General features: G+C 43.0%; 1 protein-coding gene across 3 annotated transcripts in view; it reads left to right on the top strand.

The window, feature by feature from the left end:
- Positions 1-19,488, top strand: part of LOC146519468 (RNA binding protein fox-1 homolog 3-like) — a 358,350-nt gene that overhangs the window by 196,950 nt on the left and 141,912 nt on the right. For all 3 annotated transcript variants that reach the window (XM_085158197.1, XM_085158198.1, XM_085158196.1), the window contains exon 5: positions 15,147-15,256. In XM_085158197.1, coding sequence (XP_085014323.1) covers positions 15,147-15,256 — 110 coding nt within the window. The remainder of the gene's footprint in view (positions 1-15,146; positions 15,257-19,488) is intronic.

Below are 19,488 nucleotides of genomic sequence, written 5' to 3'. Positions count from 1 at the left end.
TTTTTTTTCTCATTTGCTGTCCCTCCCGAGGACAAGCCCGCCTGGCTCTCATTCTCTCCCGTTGATCTGTTTTTCTGTTTGACAATCTAAGCATTGTCCATCTGATACGTCTCCGGCTATCTTTCCATCTGTGGAGATGGGAATGAAATGTGATCTGACAGGAGGCTGGATTTACTGTATGCTACCTTACAGTCACCCCTGATCTCAGCTCTCTGTTTGAGTATCTAAGCTGATCTGTTTTTACGGCACATCTGATCAGCGATGCCGGTCAGAAATAAGCCGATCCGCAGCAGCAGGTAGCCCGTAGCTGTTCACATCATCAGTCGGCTAACAAGGCCCCATGTAAGTAACTAATGTACAAGCTGACAGGTGTGATCGACCAAAAACCTCAAAACAGAGTGTGGTCGCTTTCCTCTGAGAGCTTCGTCTTTGAGATTTTATTCCGACAGTTTCTTGACAGCGTTGACTTCAGGAATCTATCTGCTGCTCAGACACGCTGTTATCATTTTGCGAAATGTTCGGCATCACGTTAATGCGTGTCAGGAGAAAGTGACAAGGTGTAGCAAAGATCATAGCTGCTCTCAGATAAGCGTCCCTTTGATTTTTCTCACACTGCACACCCGTTCTCGGACCTCACCCATCTTCAAAAATCGTATATGTTCGTACGCCACGTGCGGCGCTACAGATCTGCTGAATGTTCTCAGTTTACACCCTTTCCTCGGCACTCGTGCTTTGGCTGTAGGGATGCAGCGCCATCATTCCATACAGCGATAACCACGTGCAGCTGTTAATGTCCCATCCTCGTTCGGCTTCGTACTCAAACCTCGACATCTGCAGACTGAGAGTGTATTTTTTCAAAGATTACTTTAAACTGTCCTTGCCTTCTTACGGTGGATGTCTGCAGGATCACAGAGACAGACTGGTGATAACAAAGAGCAAATCAAGCAGAATTTCAAAGCCCAAAGACAAACGCAGTCCAGGCTGACCGCGTCTCACCAACCAGCTTCTCGCTTTATCGCTCACGTCGGAGAAGGCTTTCACAACGCCGTCTCCACAGTTGCTCGCATCTGTATCGCGAGGCGGTGCATCGCCGTGCGTGTGTGGGATTTATTTTCAGTGTTTGCATGTTTGATATTTGACAGAAGAAAACCTGTAAAGTTTATTCTACATGATCCAAAACTCTGGCGGTCTAACCCTGACATTAAGGATTTATAAATCTTTTTAAAGACGACAACAAAAGAAAAAAAAATGCTGGAAAGAAAAACCAAAGTACATTTGTACCGATGATAACGCGACGCTCCCGCAATGCGTCTCTTTACTTAATATGACATTATTCTTCTAACAATGCATTAACGGGTCTTTAATGCACTAAAGGTTAGGCACATTTAGATGCTTTTTCCATTGACAATGTTGAAATAAATGCCCTAAATCAAGCCTAATGTGCCAGTCAGCGAGTAGCCTTTCATGAGGCGGCGGTTGACTAATAATATCAAAGAAAATCTAAATCTAGCCGTAATTGTCAAAGATGTTGATGTTCTGTGTGAGTCACACAGCGGAGCAATGAAGAACTAGATGGAGTGAGCGAGAGTAATAGGCTGCATCAGAGTGGTGAGGAAGCTAATGCCTCTTGAGACTGTTTGTAAGTGAGCGAGGCCTTTGGATGGCGAGCTGACTTCAGTATGTGCATTACTCAGCCACATAAATCTGGGAGCCCCCGCCTCGGCTGCCTGCTTTGGTTTGGCTTTAATTACCTGAGCTATCCTGCACTCACCACCAGCACTTCCCTAATGGGGCTGCCTCACTCGGGCATCACTCACGCTCAGTCCGGCCAGCTGGCAGGATGGCCTGGGGGGGGGAGCCTGGCCCTCTTATTATAACTCCAAGTCTGTGCCCTAACGCACCTGTAGTCTCAGTGTGTGCGCTCGCTCGCATGTGTGGCTGTGCAACTTCCTCAGCTGTCACATAAACAAACTTTTGCAGCAGGCAAACAGAACACTAAGCTTTCTCATGAAAGCCTTCCTAAAATATTAACCGCTATTTGCAATCATGCTGACCGGGATTGTCCAGTAATTTGGCCTTCTGTTTCGGTATTAAGTGCCGGGTTGCTCGCGTGTCCTTGGGGCATTAGCTGTCAGTCAGTGACATGTCACAGCAGCTTCGCCACTTGTCAAGAACGTGTGCTTTCATTCTTCTTGTGTACAGCTGCCTAACAATGTGCCAAGAGCTTTCAGCGCCGACTTAAAATGCATCAGGCCTTTTTTGTTCCCCAGCGTGAAAAGACACGGAAGGCTCGGTATGAGCTCCTCGCGTCCCGGCCGCCGTCGAATGACTCACAGTGACCTTGGAGATTATTGCTATACTAGACAGAAAAAATGCTATATGTTTGTCAAGAGCTGTCTGTCATCAATGAGCTTTTGTGTTGGCTATCGATCGGCTCCTGGCCAGGACACCGGGGTTGATGGATGCACAACAAACAGACTCTGCATTGCCAGCAAGCCGCCCAGCGAGCACGATGGGATGTCAAGTCTGGGAGGCTGCCGCTCGCCCCTCGCGCCTGCGCTCCCTCACTCGCATGCGAATGTACCCAAGCGTCGGCCCCGCCCTCGGCCCGATAAGGAAATGAGCTGCGTCCCTAAATGGCGATTCATTAGTAAACAAGAAGTGGATTACTGTAGTTTAGCCCTGTGTCGATGACGGGCCCTGATTGCTTTGTAAAATGTAGCGAGCTGTGAGCGTGAGCTGCGCCGCTGTATCTGCAGCACGCACATATAAAGATAACTACACAATTCCCCTATCAGTTGACCTGGTTTCCCTTCAGTTAGCAAGCTCCAGCCTCCAGGGTGCAATTGAGAGCGCCTTGGTCTGATACTGGATACAACACAAATGCCAAGTGCAATACAACAATCATCATCCCATGTGAATTTGGAGATTTTTCAGGAAGTGAGCTACCACTGCTACATTATTCAGCCTCTGTCTCTCACACAAGACAGAATGGCATTAAAGTTAATTTCAGCATGGCTCCAGCTGGTGCTGTTGCATCCACAAAGAAGCCGCATTGTTATGTATCTTTATTGCAAGAGGCGAAAGCAGCAAAAAGCGTCCTGTTGGAAAATCTGCAAATCGCTGTCGTGAAGCGTTTGTTTTCTCTCGACTGGGTTTAACCCTGCCTCGCTGCAATGCACGGATACGCCATGAGGTCAGACTTATCGATCCGCTTTGATATTTTATAGACCCCAGTCAGCTTCCACCAGTATAGGCTGCAGTATTTCCCCCAGTGACGCGATCCAGCTGTGGCCTTTAATAAACAGACGCCGTCGGCCGCCGTCCAAGGACGCCAAAAATCGCAACGCGCGCACAAAACGAGACGTCGCTACCAAAATGCAGCAATTGACCTCCACAGTTAAACATCCTACAAAATAGAAAACGTCGCAAAATCCGAGCTGTAAATTGGTTTTAACGCCCGTAACCATCTTTCTTTGTAGTTTTACTGTCACATTATCCTGAACATCTGGGCCAAGAGTGTGTGCTACTAAAGGCGGTGTAATTCAACAGCGCTGGCAAGAAAAAAAAGAAGCCATACTGTGCTTTTCACAGGTGCTGGACCGGATCCAAATTGATAATTTTTCAGACTCAATAACACTTAGAAGGATACAGGAAAACAACAGCACCGGACATGCAGGGGAGGTCTGGCAGATTACAGGAGATTTGTCAGCCCCTGGGAGTTCTCACTCAGCTGATGTTGACAAAGTAGAGCTGATGTGGGTTGGTGAAAGGGGGGGGAAAAAAGCTGCAGAAGAAGAAGAAACCCTTTTGAAACAGAAACCGTTCACGCACACGGGCTCGCGTGTGATACATGTTGAAGTTTCTTTGTCTTTTCCGTTTCAACAGCCTCTCCCCACTTCAGCACCGAGGGTAGAGCGTGAGTGAATAATTCATCAAATCCGAAAATCTATGAAATAAAATCATTTGTTGCCCTATAGTGTGCTTGACAGAGAGATTGTTTATAAGGGTGGTAAAGCAGGACTTGAGCATTGGTAACGATCAATAGCCTGATGGAATCCCGAGGCCCTCGCTTGTTGCCAACGCACATCCAGACTGAGACATCAAAACAGCTTTGGGTTTCTCTCCTCTCGCTTGTGTCTCCAGAACATTTCAAGCCAGCTGGGCAGTTCAGATATTTTTCCATTGGTTGTTTTGGAGTTGCATTATTTAGCTCTGCATTTAGACCCCACCCCCCCTCCCTCCCTCCCCCATCACACACGCACTCCACATCTCGAGGTTGTCATTAGCGGCTGTATGTTACAATGATGCTGAGAACAATTAAGATAAAAACGCTGTGACAAATCATAATGGTGATAATGATAATGATAAGATGAAATGGAAATGACTCTGGCAAATAGGTTTCTGTTTTTAGGATGATTCCACAACAGCAACGACACACTTGTCTTACACCAATAACAATGATAATTATTACGACGATAAGTCCAAAATTACCCCTCCCCACATCATCAGCCTTTGCCTTCGTCTTCCCTGCGTTTCATTAGAAAGAGGCGAGGTCGTAACACCACTTCCAATTATTTCCCCAACTATCCCGAAACCCCCACGACTCACCCGGCCCACGCAGCTTGGACCAAAGGATGGTGCCCATTGCCAGTGACCTATTAATCTCTCCACTGTAAGTGAACAGGCCTTTGCACTAATGAGGAATGATTAAAGACAGCAATGAGCCATTTTTGGAACAGCTTAAAAAAAAAAGAGATGCAAAGAAGAAAAAGAGATCATTTGCCATGATAAACAAGGAAAGGACCTTTCCAAAACACTGGCATGACGATGCAAACACTCTCTTACAGTAGCATTGGAAAAAAGCGTTCGTCTCTTTTTATAGAATTTTCGCCTCTTTGCAGGATCCGAATAGAAAAAGCTTTCAGCAGAAAGCCTTTAATGCTAAAATATATCAGGGTTAATTTCTAATCTGTATCCACTAGTTTCTGAGGATTTGCCTATAAACCCAATCTGAATCCTGGTAGCTGGTGGCCTGCTTGATGTTGAGGTTAAAACGCAGTTTAGGCTTGCAATTCCTTTGTTCTTCTGCAGGCTTAGACTCCTACAAACTTGTCTGTGTTCATAAAAATTACATATTTAGAAGTTTTTTTCCAATGGCTTAGATGTAACTCTGCACCTTTGCATCCTTAAGTATGCATGGATCTATGAATAATTAGTTGCTGCTTTTATCTCCACCTACCCCTCTGCCTCACATCTGCAGCGCCAACATACCTGCTCACTTTGATTCAGCTCAAACGCTGCAAAAGTACTCAGCGGTACATAATGGCGAGTTGTAATACTGAAGTAATTTTGCAACACGCGGACTGATTAACCCCAAAAACAGCTTTGTCAGTGAACAGTGAGTAAGTTACCTTAAGGTGGAATTGAAGGTAGCTTAATAAAGGCTTACATTTTGAATCAGCTGAATATATTATGCTAATGTTAATGTTACGTCATGTTCCCTGTTTCTAAAAAGGTCCACGATGGTATGTATGAATCCATGTTTTTGAGTGTTGTTGAGGCCAGATACTGGGTTGCATATAATAGTTAATTTAAATTTATTAATTTTTTAATATTTCATATGAAGGAAAAGACAGATTACCTGATTAAAATCGACTCTCAGATTTAACTCGTCACTCTTTGCGGATGTCCCAGTTCTCAAGCTGGGAGCCGCAGCTATAAAATATTACACGCCGCAGCGTTCGGCTTTCCCGTCATTAGATGGCAAGCCGTGAAAAAAATCCCAACCAAAGCACATTAGGTCTGCTGAGTTCTCCGCATACTTCCTGCCATGTAATGTACATAATGCAATCAAAGAGCAGCCATGTTTTTTTGAGGTCAAAGATGACTGCCGCTGTGTGTTGTCTGCATTGCGCTTTGATCTTTATGAGCTCCCTCCCACCTCCTTTTTTTTATTTCATTTCAGCTGAGAAACGTACATTATTTTCACTTTAAATTCAACAACCGACCCATTAAAAGCAGGTCTGTGTTATGAGAAAGGAAGGACCACTAAGAATCGCCCGTGGGCAGTAATGCAGCAGTTTTTTTTACTGTATGTAAGTGTGTATACATTCTGTAGATAGAAATTGGGCCTAATCAGCCCTGCGGCTCTCCAACACAGAAAAAAAAAAGAAGAGGAATCCACTTAGCAACGTGGCTAATTTGCATAGCTTTGAAGAAAACGGGGTCTGTGTTTAGTCAGCTTAGATGGCAAAGGAACGTCAGAGTCTGACACTCAGCGGGAGACAAAGCAGCTGACTGGTTTCTCTGACGTTCAGGCTGGCTGGATGACTAGCTGGCTGCATTGGTATTGCTTTGATGTACAAGGCACCTCATCAAACTGTGTTTATGAAGGTGCAGATACTTTGGTGGTTGAACCTGCTGAAGCAGTAGCTGTCAGATTTTGTGAATTTAAAAAGTGCTTCCTAAAAATTCAATTTGCTTCTTACTGCATATCTGTCAGGGTGGAAAATATCTGAAATAGCTTTTAGACCGTTAAATATAAGGTGGTAAAAACGTAATCTAGGTCAACAGGGCAACAATTCAGCTTTTTTTAAGCCTTATTATCATTTATGTGTTTCATTTTGGTGTAATTACTTGTATTAGAAAATTACAGATTGGTTTTATTTTCTTTATTTAAAATGTGCTAAAACTAGCCTGTCACAGGGGGAAAACATCTGTTCCCTTTAAAGTTGGTATTTCCTACTGTCTGTGAGCTAATTGAATGCTTCAGCTGATACATCTATACACAGCATTCATTAGCTGTCTGTCCTCGCCTCCAGCTCTCACAGCCTGCTTCTGCTCAAGGTCTCTTTCTGTTAAAACGGGGTTCTTCCGTCCCACTGTCGCCAAATGTTTGCTCATGGAGGACTGTCTGATTGTTGGTGGGTTTCTCTGCATTATTGTAGTGTCTTTACCTTATAGTATAAAGAGCCCTGACGTGACTGTTGTGACTTGGCAACGTATAAAATAGCTGAACTTAATTTAATTCATTCCATCACAGCCGCTCACGTGATTTCATACCAGTTAGAAAGTTGCACTAGCAGTAAACTACAAAAGACTTGAAGGACATCCCAGAAGAAGACTCCAACTCTGATTGGTTATGCACAATAATATTGCAATATCATATTGCAATATAATATTGCAATATTATATTGCAATATCATATTGCTTTCTTGCTTGGAAGCTTGTGGGCAGATTTGGATCACAGTTTAAAAGTAATATTAAGGAACTGTTTAAAGTAAATTAAATAAATGGCAAGACCAGCTCTGGTTTCACAGTAGATAACAGGGCAGTACCAGGAATACCAAGTGGAAATTCCAGTCACTGAACCGGTCCTCTCGACTGTGTTTGGGAGGTTGGAACAAAGCTGCAACTTCCAGGGTGAAAAACTGAAGAATAAAGCCAAATAAAAGTCCCAAAGACTGCAGTTCCTGCGGTGGCGCGCTGAGGCTGAAGTCCTTATCAACTCCTATGTTAAAACACCGACCCAACAGCAATAAAACCATGTTTGCACCCTGGTACAACAAACAGTTTTGCCAGAGTGGCTGTTTGGCCAGCCGGTCGTCTTTCTAGCTTAACAGTTAATGTAAACACACCAAATAGTTCTCCCGTCAAACCCAAGAAAAAAAGCAAAAAGTGTTTAGTCTTAAAAACTCTGTGGATTTTGTTATTGGTTTGGAAGCAGCTCAGTTTCAAAGTGTCTTATAAAGAAGTTGTATATCATATGCAACAATGAATATGAAATCGGTCATCAGACCGATATCCCGTGAACAACACTGACACGGCCACTTTGATATCTCATAAAAGACCAATATATCAGCCAATCATAACACATCTGACACCCCCTGTCTTTCTCTCTCTCCTGACCTCCTGCCTTCAGTCTCTGCATCTCTTACAGCACAGCAGGCTTTGATTTAAGACCTCTGCAGCAGTTTATGGTGTATATATCCTAAATGGACATTTTAATAGGCTTTTACTTTTTTTCATTGTATTGTGCAATGTAAGCAGTAATCATAAATTATAATAATCATAATTTGTTGCTGCCGGCTGAAAGCCTTGCACAGTATCTCTGAAATGTCAAGTTTTTCACAAAGAAAACAGCTTCGTCCAGAGGCTGACCAGCACGGCACGCGCGAGGATTGGAGAGGATTTTAATAAGTGGTGGTTTTTAGTTAATCTCGGCCCGTATGGAATCGAACGTACCTTAAAGTAAGAACATCAAATTAAAACAATCTTCTGTAAGGCTGAATGTGATTATTCTGCTAGAGTTTCTAAAGAATACCACTTGTGTCCAAATGATTTGAAGGAAATTTGTGTACAGTGATCCACAAACGCATAATGCAGCCCTAAAGACAGAGAAAGGGGGCGGGGTTTAATATTTTACCAACTGTAAACATCACAAAGCTGTTTGTGAGTCTGCGTGACGCTATCAAACATTCGGCTCCTCACGTTGCAATGAAGGAGCGGGAAACTGGACCTCGAGGAGTTAACATCGTCCAAAAAACGGAAAACGAGCACATCTGCATTTTTAGCTCGCTCCCATTTTTCTTCTGCCTGTGTATTTTTTATTCATATTCCCCATCTTTGCTCTGGAAACTGCCATCAGGCTCAGAGGCAATTTACGGTACCTCTGAACACGTCCTTAACGGTACCATCATGCGTTCATCAGTGCCACCGCGAACACAATTTTATTACTCAATTTGATGCCACACAGGGTTCATTCCCCGCATTTTTTATGCATTGTGGGCTGAGCTCAAGCAGAAAATAATCTGGACAGAGAGGGCTGTGTATTACGCTTCAAACGGGATAAAGCACTGACAAATTCCGGACCGGAGGACTAGTGAGCGGGGAGGACAGGGGAGAAAGAGAGATTAAGAGCTACACCATTGTTTACCTCCTCCTCTAAGGTGCAGGATACTCTGTCGTTTATAAATGTTGGTAGCTGTTATTGGTTACCTTGCAGGCTTTAGGGGAAAGAGGAAAGGAAAATGAAAAAAAAACTTAGGGAAAGACCCAGGAGGGGGTTCGATACAACTTTAATAATGCGTAGCAGGAGCTAAATGAGCCATTCTGCGGTACTTTAAGACGTCTTCCCTCCACCCACCCCCACCCACCCTCCGCCTCACCCCCCTCACGGTCTCAGGGCCTGAATTATTAAAAGTGTTGTTTTCCCTTATTGCATTGCAGCAATGTGCCTCTTTGCTAGAAATGAGCTGCACATTGTGGAGTTTGAATGCTTAAAGCGACCCACCTCCAACGGCAAAGCCAGGAGAGGAGCACGCAAGGCCCCCCACCCCCAACACACACACACATCTGAATGACCACAACATTACGCTCAGATGGCTCTCTTACTTTACTCTTATATAATGCACGTTGTGAACTAACTAGTTTGTTTTGCTAAACTGTGCAGGGCTGCAACTAATGATTATCTCCATTATTGCCTAATGGACATTACACTATAAAGTGTTGGAGAATGGTGAAAATGCCCATCACAATTTTCTAAAGCCCAAGGTGATATCATTACAGTTAATTGCCTTTTTCCCAAACAACAGTCCCAAACCTACACATATTCTTTACACTGCCATCAAGGATGAAAAAGGAAGTCCTCCCAATTAAGAAAGACGGAACTAAGGGATGTCTTTTATAAATGCTTTAGTGCTGTCTAATAATCCCTTTAAATATTTCAGATCCAGCACTCTGCATTTTCATATTAGTCAGTTTTTGTTTTCAAATAAATGTACCCATAAATGCTTTGTTTTTAGAAGAACTCGGATTAATTATTATGAGTCACAGCTACTGTAGCCACGCTGGCCAAACTTTCCTCTCATCTCTTTCATTCGCTCGGCCTGTAATTGAGCGTTTAGCTTGATTTTGTCGAGACAAATACGTTCGTGTTGTGCTGCAGAATATTCTGGAACAATATTTTTAGAAACAGGCTGCGATGGACTAGAAATTTATTTTTTTAATTTTCTTTAGGGCTCAAGTGCAGACTTGGTAAGATGGAAAATTTTCAGAGCTGTCAATACATCATCTCTGATGCACTGATGGTGCATTTTCATGATTGCATATATGGGAGAAATATAATAAATATTTGAACTGAATCCACTTTTATCCAAGTGAACATTTGTGTTTTCATCTTTAGAAAAGTTTGAAAAGGATCAAGTTTAAGGTTGAATCTTGACATTTAGAATAATTTATAAGCAGATTCAATCCTGAAATACTGATAGCCGCGTAAGCCTTGAAATCTACGTGGAGCAAACTCTCCATATATTGAGCCAGACTCAACAAGGCATCACTTAATAAAACAATACTTTCTCCTTCCCTTTTTCTGCTCTTGCAGGTATTGTACATGCCCGGTGATTTGGGTATTAAATTTGATGCCTGCAGTTAAATCTCTCGCTGTGAAATGCAAGAAATAAAAACTCTGAGTTGTAGATAATGCAAAGTACAGTAAAGCACGTTGCACATGCTCCTACCCCCTCCCTCGGAGCCACACGCATACACTTGCACACCCCCGCCAACACATACTTTAATCACACAATTAATAATTAATCAGAGGTTGGGCTCAATGCTGTCAAGCCTGCAGATGAGAGAACACCCAACTGCTGAGACAAGCCCTTAAAAAAGGGGATTAATAACCAAAAAAAAGGGGGAAATGAACAGCTAGACAACATGTCGCTAGTTAGGCTCAGTTTTTCATAAAGTTGAAGGAAAATACAGATGGTCCACTGGCGCGGATAGGCAGCTTTGAATGCATTTTTTGTAAAGAAATAAATAACAAAAGCTCGCTGGCTGTAGAGTTCTGCAGAGTTTGTGAGGGGGAAAATTAAGTTGTCGCTTTTATGTGACATTTTCTACATGCAAATATGCAAAATTTGATTATGTGCTCTGTCTGCTGCGTATAAACACCATCAATAAAACTATAACAAACCGGTTCTAGAAGAATAGGTCAGGGATGAGTATGTATTATTTGCGCACCGCATTCCAGCCGGTGCACTGATCGATTTCAATGCATTGCATCACTCTGGAATTGATCATACACCCGTGATCATTGTGTTCAATTTATTTATTCCCACTGATGCAAGTATTTCCCAACACTTAGGAGCTTAAAAGTCATCTGTGCCCTCTTTTTTTTTTTTATCTCTGTCAGTCTCGCAGTGCTCTGTGTTTCCAGTGTTGCAGCAGCGAGCAGAGTGTTTACCCAGCTGTAATTACAACATGCACAATGACCTCATTCTGCTGTGTCAGTAGCGGTAATGTATAGCCCTTGATGTTAAACTGCAAAGAAAAATGGTGTGCACTTATTTTCAATATGCTGACTACATTCCCAGCATTTTTTTTCCGACATGGCCGTGAAGGCAGATCAGAATTTGATATAAGCACTGGTGCTCCTATTTATCTGACAAGGTCTCTCTGCCTTAATATGCATTCAATAATGTGAAATGATATTAGCTGTAGGAGCTCATTGACTGTGCACTCAGGGTCTCTCGGTGTCTCTCCGTCTCTGTCTGTAGCACGCTCTTTATCTGTTTCTCTTCCTCGTGCACACATACAGAGAAGAAATGGGGGGAAAAGAGAGGGGAGGCTTGAACCGCGGATAGCAACAGCAGCAGAGCAATCACACCGAAGCAATGCCCCCCACGCCTGGCCCATTAATAACAGTAATACGCACACCGCGCCCAAGCCAGCACTGCCGAAAGCACCACTGACACTTTAATGGGCATTTTTTACTTTTGTTTTTAAATAATGCATGTGCTGCTTGTCAGCACTGCTTCACTCCACCCCTGGTGTGCCTTTGCAGCGTTCCATTGTGCAGAAATTACAATGGAGACCTGTGTTTTCTGTGCCGCCTGCTCCGTAAGCTGCATTCATCACGTTCACAGGGACATCAGAGTGCGGTACATCACACTCTCGGGGCCGTGTGTGTGGGCACGCATGCCACGCATGTGTGCGTTTTTTGTTTGTGAAGGCACCTCATTGGCACCGAGCTAATTAAGAGCGTCTTTGAGAGGGCGAACTGTGATGCTCGGTGGCACCGAACATGACTTATAAAGAAGGATGATGCTCTCCGTGATACAGTAAACCTGACAGTCCGCTAGCGGTTTGGTGCGTCTGCCAAACATGCAACTGTTGTTATGCAACTAAGAAAACCTCATATAGACTCCGAAGTATTCGGGATCCTCTGGGCTCGCTTGCAGTTAACTTATTCAACAGTAAGAGATTCATCAATAAGAGAAGGTTTAATTTTCATTCGTCCGGGGAGCGGTGCGGAGCGGCAATCGGTGATACATACCATAGCGTTTATGGCATAAGTTAATTTGCTTCGGCCATCCTTGGATGGGCAATAAAACGAGAACAATAAAACGAACACAAATCAGCAAAACACAACAAACTCAAAATTATACACATACATCATGGCACAAAAACACAAAGTTCAATACGGAAATATATATTTTTAAAAACGGCTGAGACGATGCACAACAACACGAGGGGCGATTCACAGAGAAATAAGATGATGGTATTCAGCTCCTGCTCGTTCATGACTGCATGAAAATGGTGTTAAAACAGTTTCGCTTTGAGTTTAAAGCTAATCGCACATTAAACGTCTCCATGTCCAAGTGTGGGTTGACACTGTTCAGAAAAGGAATGACATGAGTTTAGGCATCCAATAGATTAACCCTTTAAAGCCGGTCGGAGCAGCACGCTCCATTTTGCGTAACTATTTTTAAATCCCGGTAGCTCTGCAACCACGTAAGCTAGCGCAATAAATTGTTTTGCATATGAAACCGGAGGAGTTGTACTTACATCTTATGCCATCAGCTTGTCCTCGGTCACAGTTTCCTTCCACATATAGCTTTGCAAAAACTGCATAAAAGCACTTGCAGCAACAAAAACATAATATTCCAGAAACACGCTTTGCCGATCCGATCAGCTGTTCATAACACTTCCTACGTCCATCAGCGCGAACTGTCGCATGTCCGCCATGACCTGCCCAAAACCGGAAATGACGTCATTTTGCGGAAGTTTTTTACCATCGGAACCTTATGAGCCTATACTGGTGTTTTTAAAAGTTATGTTTGACTTTCTGACTTTCTGTGTCGTTTCTGGGATGCTTAGGACTCATATTGCACTGCTGGAAATAGTTTATTTTGATGCATATGCTGCTTTTTTGCAAATTTGCATTATAATATTTATTTTTGTTTTTCCTGCAGTGTATAAAAATTGGTGTATTTCAAAAATAAAACTATGAAGACACTCAAAATAAATTTCCTGTGGTGGGAAACTATTTTGTTCAACTTTTTTGTATTTACAGTTTTGAGGGATAAGCCTCTTAAATTTCTCTAACTAGAAATATGTTAAAAAAACAAAAACGATTTTAAATTTTTTTGTAGTTTATTGCACTTTTTTGCAATTTATGTAATTACTATGCACTTAATGCAGACATATTATTAAAATCTGGACTATAATGGTTGTATTGATGTATATCAACTTGAAATGCTCCCAAAAATGGCTCCACAGCATGTAAAAATATAATATAAGTTCTGGCGGACTTGGTTCTATGGTAGGTCTTAAAGGGTTAATTAACATTTAAACCTGCAGTTTATTGCTGTTTATTAGTATTTATGCATTTTGTAATATCACCCAATCATATACTCAGGTGGGAGAGAAACAGCTATAACATGCTAACAATGATTCAGACGAGAGCATCAGTGGATATCAGTGAGTACATACTAATGATATTCTGTATATACAATATTTTTATACTGTACTCCCAGGACAGGTAGGCATATCTAGCATGTATCTTTCTATATTGCCAGTAATGGATGCACTGCCATTCTATTATGCAATAATGCTCATTGAAATCCAGTTTCTGTATTCGCAGCCAGACTGTTTGTGTTGTGTTTGTGTCCTGTTTGCTTTTTTTGTGCACCTGCTGTAAACTGAAAATATTGAGGGTTTGTATTGTAATCATACATAAGCCCCCCCACTTCTAAATTGGATCCGGAGCTGACCAAAGATGTATTTGCACGTGGTAAAACTTAATAGGAAGTAGGCACGGGGACCAACAAATGAATCGTTGTTTAACTTTGAGTCTGGAACGGTGCAGATTTGAATATCAGGTGCTGCAGAAGCTGCTCGTTTATTTTGGATCACGGACAGTAAAGGTGACGGACGTCCTCGGCGAGAGCTGCACAGGTTGCGTCGGAAGACTTGCGAGACAGGACGTGACTTCGGGACCAGCACCCTCGAAAATCAATTTTTCAGCAGCCCCCTGGTTTTTGAATTAAACACCAAAAACATGCAAATTTTATGCCAGCGTTGCACTTAGTAAGTTACAGTACGGCTGTGTCACTTTCTGGGAGTAATTTGCGCCGGCCTGCACACAGATTACCAAGGCCCATTATTAACCCGCTTGGGTAGCATCAGGGTAAAACGTTCATTTCTCATCAAACTGAAAGCTTCGGTGTTTTATTTGTGTGCGTTATTCTCGAGATCCCAAAAAACAGAACTGTAAATTGATCATACATTGAAACTTTGCCAAGCACCTCCATGAAGTGCATTTATCACAGATCACTTATCGTGACATTTTAATAGTAGTCCCTGAAGTGCTACATCTCACGGGAGAACTGAGTCAAGACTATAATCGCAAAGGTTTAGGAGCAATAACTGTTTTATTTTGGGTTCATACTTTTGAGCTGATTCCATAACAGACACGAGGTAGTTAAGTGGTTATACAGGATATCCTTTAAATGTGATGAGTTTATGGTTATGTTCTGATGTATTAAATGTTCCCCACTGTTTTCCTGTTGATACTAAACCTCATTTGGTTATTTATATTAAGCTGATAGATCAACTTGACCCAATTGTGTAACTTTATTGATCGTAGCCAAGCCACCTATCTGTATTCCTTACTGCACGTAAGGTCAATAAACCTCAAAATCAATATTTATAACAATCAATGTTGCATTCTCTATGATGCCTCTTCCTGTGCAATGATTTCCTGCGATTGAACTGCTTTATTTGTGTTTTTCGGAGGCGCCCCTCCGCCGCTTCTTGTCCGTTTCGGTGACGCCTGCTCGTGTTTCTGTGTGTCCCTGCAGGAAACACGTTGTGTAAGTCAGGAAGCATTGCTGTCTTCGGGAACGTGGTGTACAGCGGACTGCTGAACGATCACCTCTGGCATTTGGGAGTGCCCCTCTTTACAAGACTGGTAAGAGCAGCAGGCCCCTCTGTGCACACTTACCTTCATTTTTGTTGGAAGAATTTCACGCGCTCGTGTGGAATCTAACAGGTGTGGAATTCCCCGAAGCTTGTAATGTTGTTTTTGATGCCCGCTCTGTTGACATGTGTTAGTTAAGGTTAAGACCTGGATGTGAATCCTCTGCTGTGGATGTAGGAGACGAGGAAAACCCACCACACACACACACACACACACACACACACACATTTCATATTAGACTTTTTAAAAAGCATAACAAAGATGTTTTCTCTGGCCTTAAAGTGCAGGTGAGCCCACCTGTGGATTCAGTTCTTCCCCAGCTTGCTGGCTGGGTGTGTAGCTAGTAGTGCTGAAAAAAGGCTGGCTAAATAATTCATGAAATTTAGTTTTACGGCAAGAATTTTATAAAAATTACAAGGTTTTAATTAAGAAGCGGAGCGGCTGAAGCTTGCATTAAGAATTCATGATAAATGTCTATCCCTAATTGTCAAAGCGAATGTTTGTTTTACACTTAATCTCGCTGATGGTGCAACGTGAGCTTAGCAGATTCTTGTGAACGGCATAAACGATATTCCAAAAGATGGAAATCCAACGAAGCCCTTTTCCTTCTCGTTAATTACCCTCTTTCTAAGCAGGTCGCAAGTTTTCATCAATGTTTATTATTGATTAAATCTGTCGTTGTTGCTGTCATTTATGAGTCAGGAATTAGCGTTGATTGGTGCACAAGGGTTGCATATAATTGGGTTACATTAAATAGATAATTCAGCTGATCTCATAAATGTCTAATGCGAAGCCTTGTTTGATTATCAATTAATGTCAAACGGAGATGCGAGAGGCTGTTAGGAATCCTGTCGGGTTTGCTCGTGTTGCATGTGGCAAAGCTACTCTCGTTGCAGCTGCAAGAAGAGCCAGGAGTTTTTACAGTGAAATGTATATTTAATGTTGTATGCGCTGGCGAATTCAAAGTAACGTGCACGGCGAACGCTGGTAAACAAGTCTTTAAAAGATGTAACAAAAAGAAGGACATCAAACGCCACAGGTAACAGAGCTTTGGCTTCTAATTAAACAGAAATTGTTTTTTTGAGGAAAATGTGCCTGTTGTTCTTGGTTATAAAGAGTAGAAGGAGGGAAATGATTAAAATATTTCATGGCTCAAAAGTCACTTCATGGTGCCTTTTTCAAAGCCGAGAGTTTAATGGAGTAGGATGCTTAATTACTAGCATATTTACATTTTCTCCGACAAATCCTCCCACGAAGAGAAAGCTGATGGAAAATAACCACTGTGTGACTCTGGGAAGAGTTTACCCCATGACATTGTGAATATATGGTAAAAATAAAAGATGGAGACAGCCACCATAGCGTCCAGGTTGGTTTGGTGTATTTTGAAGCTCGAGGGCAAGCACCCATGCAGACTGTCCAAGTATTTCAGTTTTTGTTGGTATTTGCAAGACAGATGTGACGTAAAGGAATTACTGTGTTGCATTATGTAAATGTTAACCCAACATACAGCTGCTTCTAAACCAGCCTCCATATTAATATCTATGATGTTTACTGTTACAAGCTGAAACACATGCTTCAATAATCCACAACACATTTAGGCAAAATCACGTGAAAACAAACAATAACAGGTGCAAGTATGTAACACGAATGAGGTGACGCGCACAAATGTTTCAAGTAAGCATTTAATAATATATTATAATATAATATGTACGTATAACAGACATAATGTGAATTCGCGCAGCTTATTGATGTCACAATGCAAACAGGCCTGGAGGATTAACACAAACAGACCACACACGGCGCGCTCGCAGTGTGAAGACACCTAATCCCTGCTGTCATTAGGTTAACATCCTCCGCGTCCCTCCTTTGCACGCCGAGCAGCGGCTCGTCCAAGTAAAAGGTTCGACTCCCGGCTGCGCCGCGAAGGTGCGGCCTTGTGTAGCGCTCAGCGTGCCCGCTGCTGACACACTAGGTCCGCCCAGCAGTGGTATCAGCACGACACGCGGCAAGCCTTCACATCCCCAACACACAGCTCCTAATTACTGCACAGCCCTGCCAGTTTGTACCCCTAGGCCAGTACTGACTGCTCAATGCCAAGATGTAAACACTGCATTATTAACACGACATACAGTCTGTGCACACGGCTAGCTTTAATGTACTCGACGTATGTCTACATGGAGGCATTACTTTAGTGGGATTCTTTATGCGAAAGCATACAATGAATTTATTGTCTTGCAGACAGCGAGTTCCAAAATCACCAGATGGGCGATTTGCTGCGTATAGGGTAATGTATGCTTACAAATGATGTTTAATGATATCTTCCAGGGATAGGAAGCAAAACATTACCATTTTCAAGGCTAAATATGCAGGCTGTGTCAGAAAGCTGGAGATACAGAATTAAGTAACACACTGTCTTTTTTTTCTTGTTATTTTATGCATATTTATTGGCTGCCAGAGCGTCTTGATGGCATTACACAATATTTCGTTTTTTTCTTTATGGTAAATCACAGTCCAAACATAAGCTTTGCCTACTTATCACCGATTCTAATATATTTTCATATGAAAAATCTCTCATGTGAGTATTATTAGCAGAGTGCTCTGCCCCTGCAAGTGCCGCAACTTCCTGTCAGCGCGAGAATAATAAGGGAATGGAAATGTAATATGAAACTTTTTCAGCACACGGAGATAAAGAGGAGAAAGGGCTTCGTTTAGCCGCTTGTTTCTGCCTGCGCGGCCTTCCCCGGCGCCCTTTCCTCACGTGACGTGCGCCGTATAGAAATGTCAATACCTACCTGTGGAGCTGATGGAGACCCATAAATCGATAAAACGAGCATAGCTGCGGATCCTTGGCCACCAAGTTGTAAAACTGGTCACTCCATAAAGTGAAGTGTGTGATTAGAGAAAACCAGCCTGGCAGCATCAGACCGAGCCGCCGTCTTCCTTCGGGGCTCGGTCCGAGCGTTGGGGCGAGCCGGTCGCAACGATAGCCCAGAACCCCGTGGGGAGCTCGCAGGGATGAGAGTGAGAACTCTCATTGTCTCCTCCGGTGTCTTTCTAACGACAAGATCCGAGCGTGGCTCGACAGAAGACGCTACGGACGAGAGGTGAGATCGGCATAAAATATTAAGACGGCAGATCTCGAGCCGGCGACGGTCGGAGACAGACGGACATTTTAGGCAGAACACTCTGTGTGTGAGGCCTTCACTTCCTCTTCGGTTTGAAAGCTCCATCTTTATAATGGATGGCAGAGTCTCTGGGGAGTGTCTAGACTATGGTGGGAAATCTAAATGGTTGGGAAAGCCACTCCAATGCTCTGTAAGTAGTGTGGAGTATGGGAAAAATGCAGCTCAGAGAGGTGACAGGAAGAAGGGAAAAGCATCCCAAACAACACCGCGTTTACCTGCATTGCACTTCCTTTAACGGGCGTAGATTCCTAGACAGGAGATGCAGACTTTACGTAATGCTTAAATGCCCTCTGATTCTTTCCTCCCCAACCCTAAGTGGCCTTAGCTCCAGACCGCGCTCTCTGTCTGCACCTACACCCACCCCCACCTGCTCTCCAGCCCGTCCTGCTTTTTCTTTTTTTGCCTCCAAACTCGTTCTTTTCCTCCTTCTCTCCCCCCTCAGTTATTTATGAGCACGACTTGAAATAGACTTCAGTATTTGATAAAAGCGTGATCCTTAATCTGAGTTGCCTGAGAAGTGCATTTCATTTTTATTTCCCATCAGAGATTGATGGAGGACCGGGGCGGTTATCCACTCTGTGATTGCTAATGTAAATCCATTGACTTCTGGTGGACATATATAAAGATATGGAAGCCTTGCATGTGCATCCCGTGCTACCAGCGGGGAGATTGCATGTGTGCAAAGCAACGGAGATGCTGGATTGTGCGACGTGACGGAGGGGGGGCGGTTTAAGAATTATATGGTGCATGTCTTGATTTATGAAAAGCTTCTTAAAACATCACAATATTTGCAAAGTTACTAATTGCGGTTCTTTGCCTGCGTGCCATTTCATATTTCACCGCTCACTTGTGCTTTTTCTGAAGGAGGAAAAAAATAAAACGGGTGATAAATTTAAGATGACAGTTACACCATATGAACGAGGCCCCTTGTGTATCAATTCGCTCAAAGCCAGCTGCAAATCTAACTCGGGCTCCTTATGTGGCAATTACTGATGGGTAACATAACCTGCATATATCTGTTCTGTTCATTAGGCCAAT

Source organism: Neolamprologus multifasciatus, chromosome 4, assembly GCF_963576455.1.
Source record: "Neolamprologus multifasciatus chromosome 4, fNeoMul1.2, whole genome shotgun sequence".
Classification (NCBI taxonomy): domain Eukaryota; kingdom Metazoa; phylum Chordata; class Actinopteri; order Cichliformes; family Cichlidae; genus Neolamprologus; species Neolamprologus multifasciatus.
Note: the sequence above shows the minus strand (reverse complement) of the source record. Positions and strands in the feature narration are given on the sequence as shown.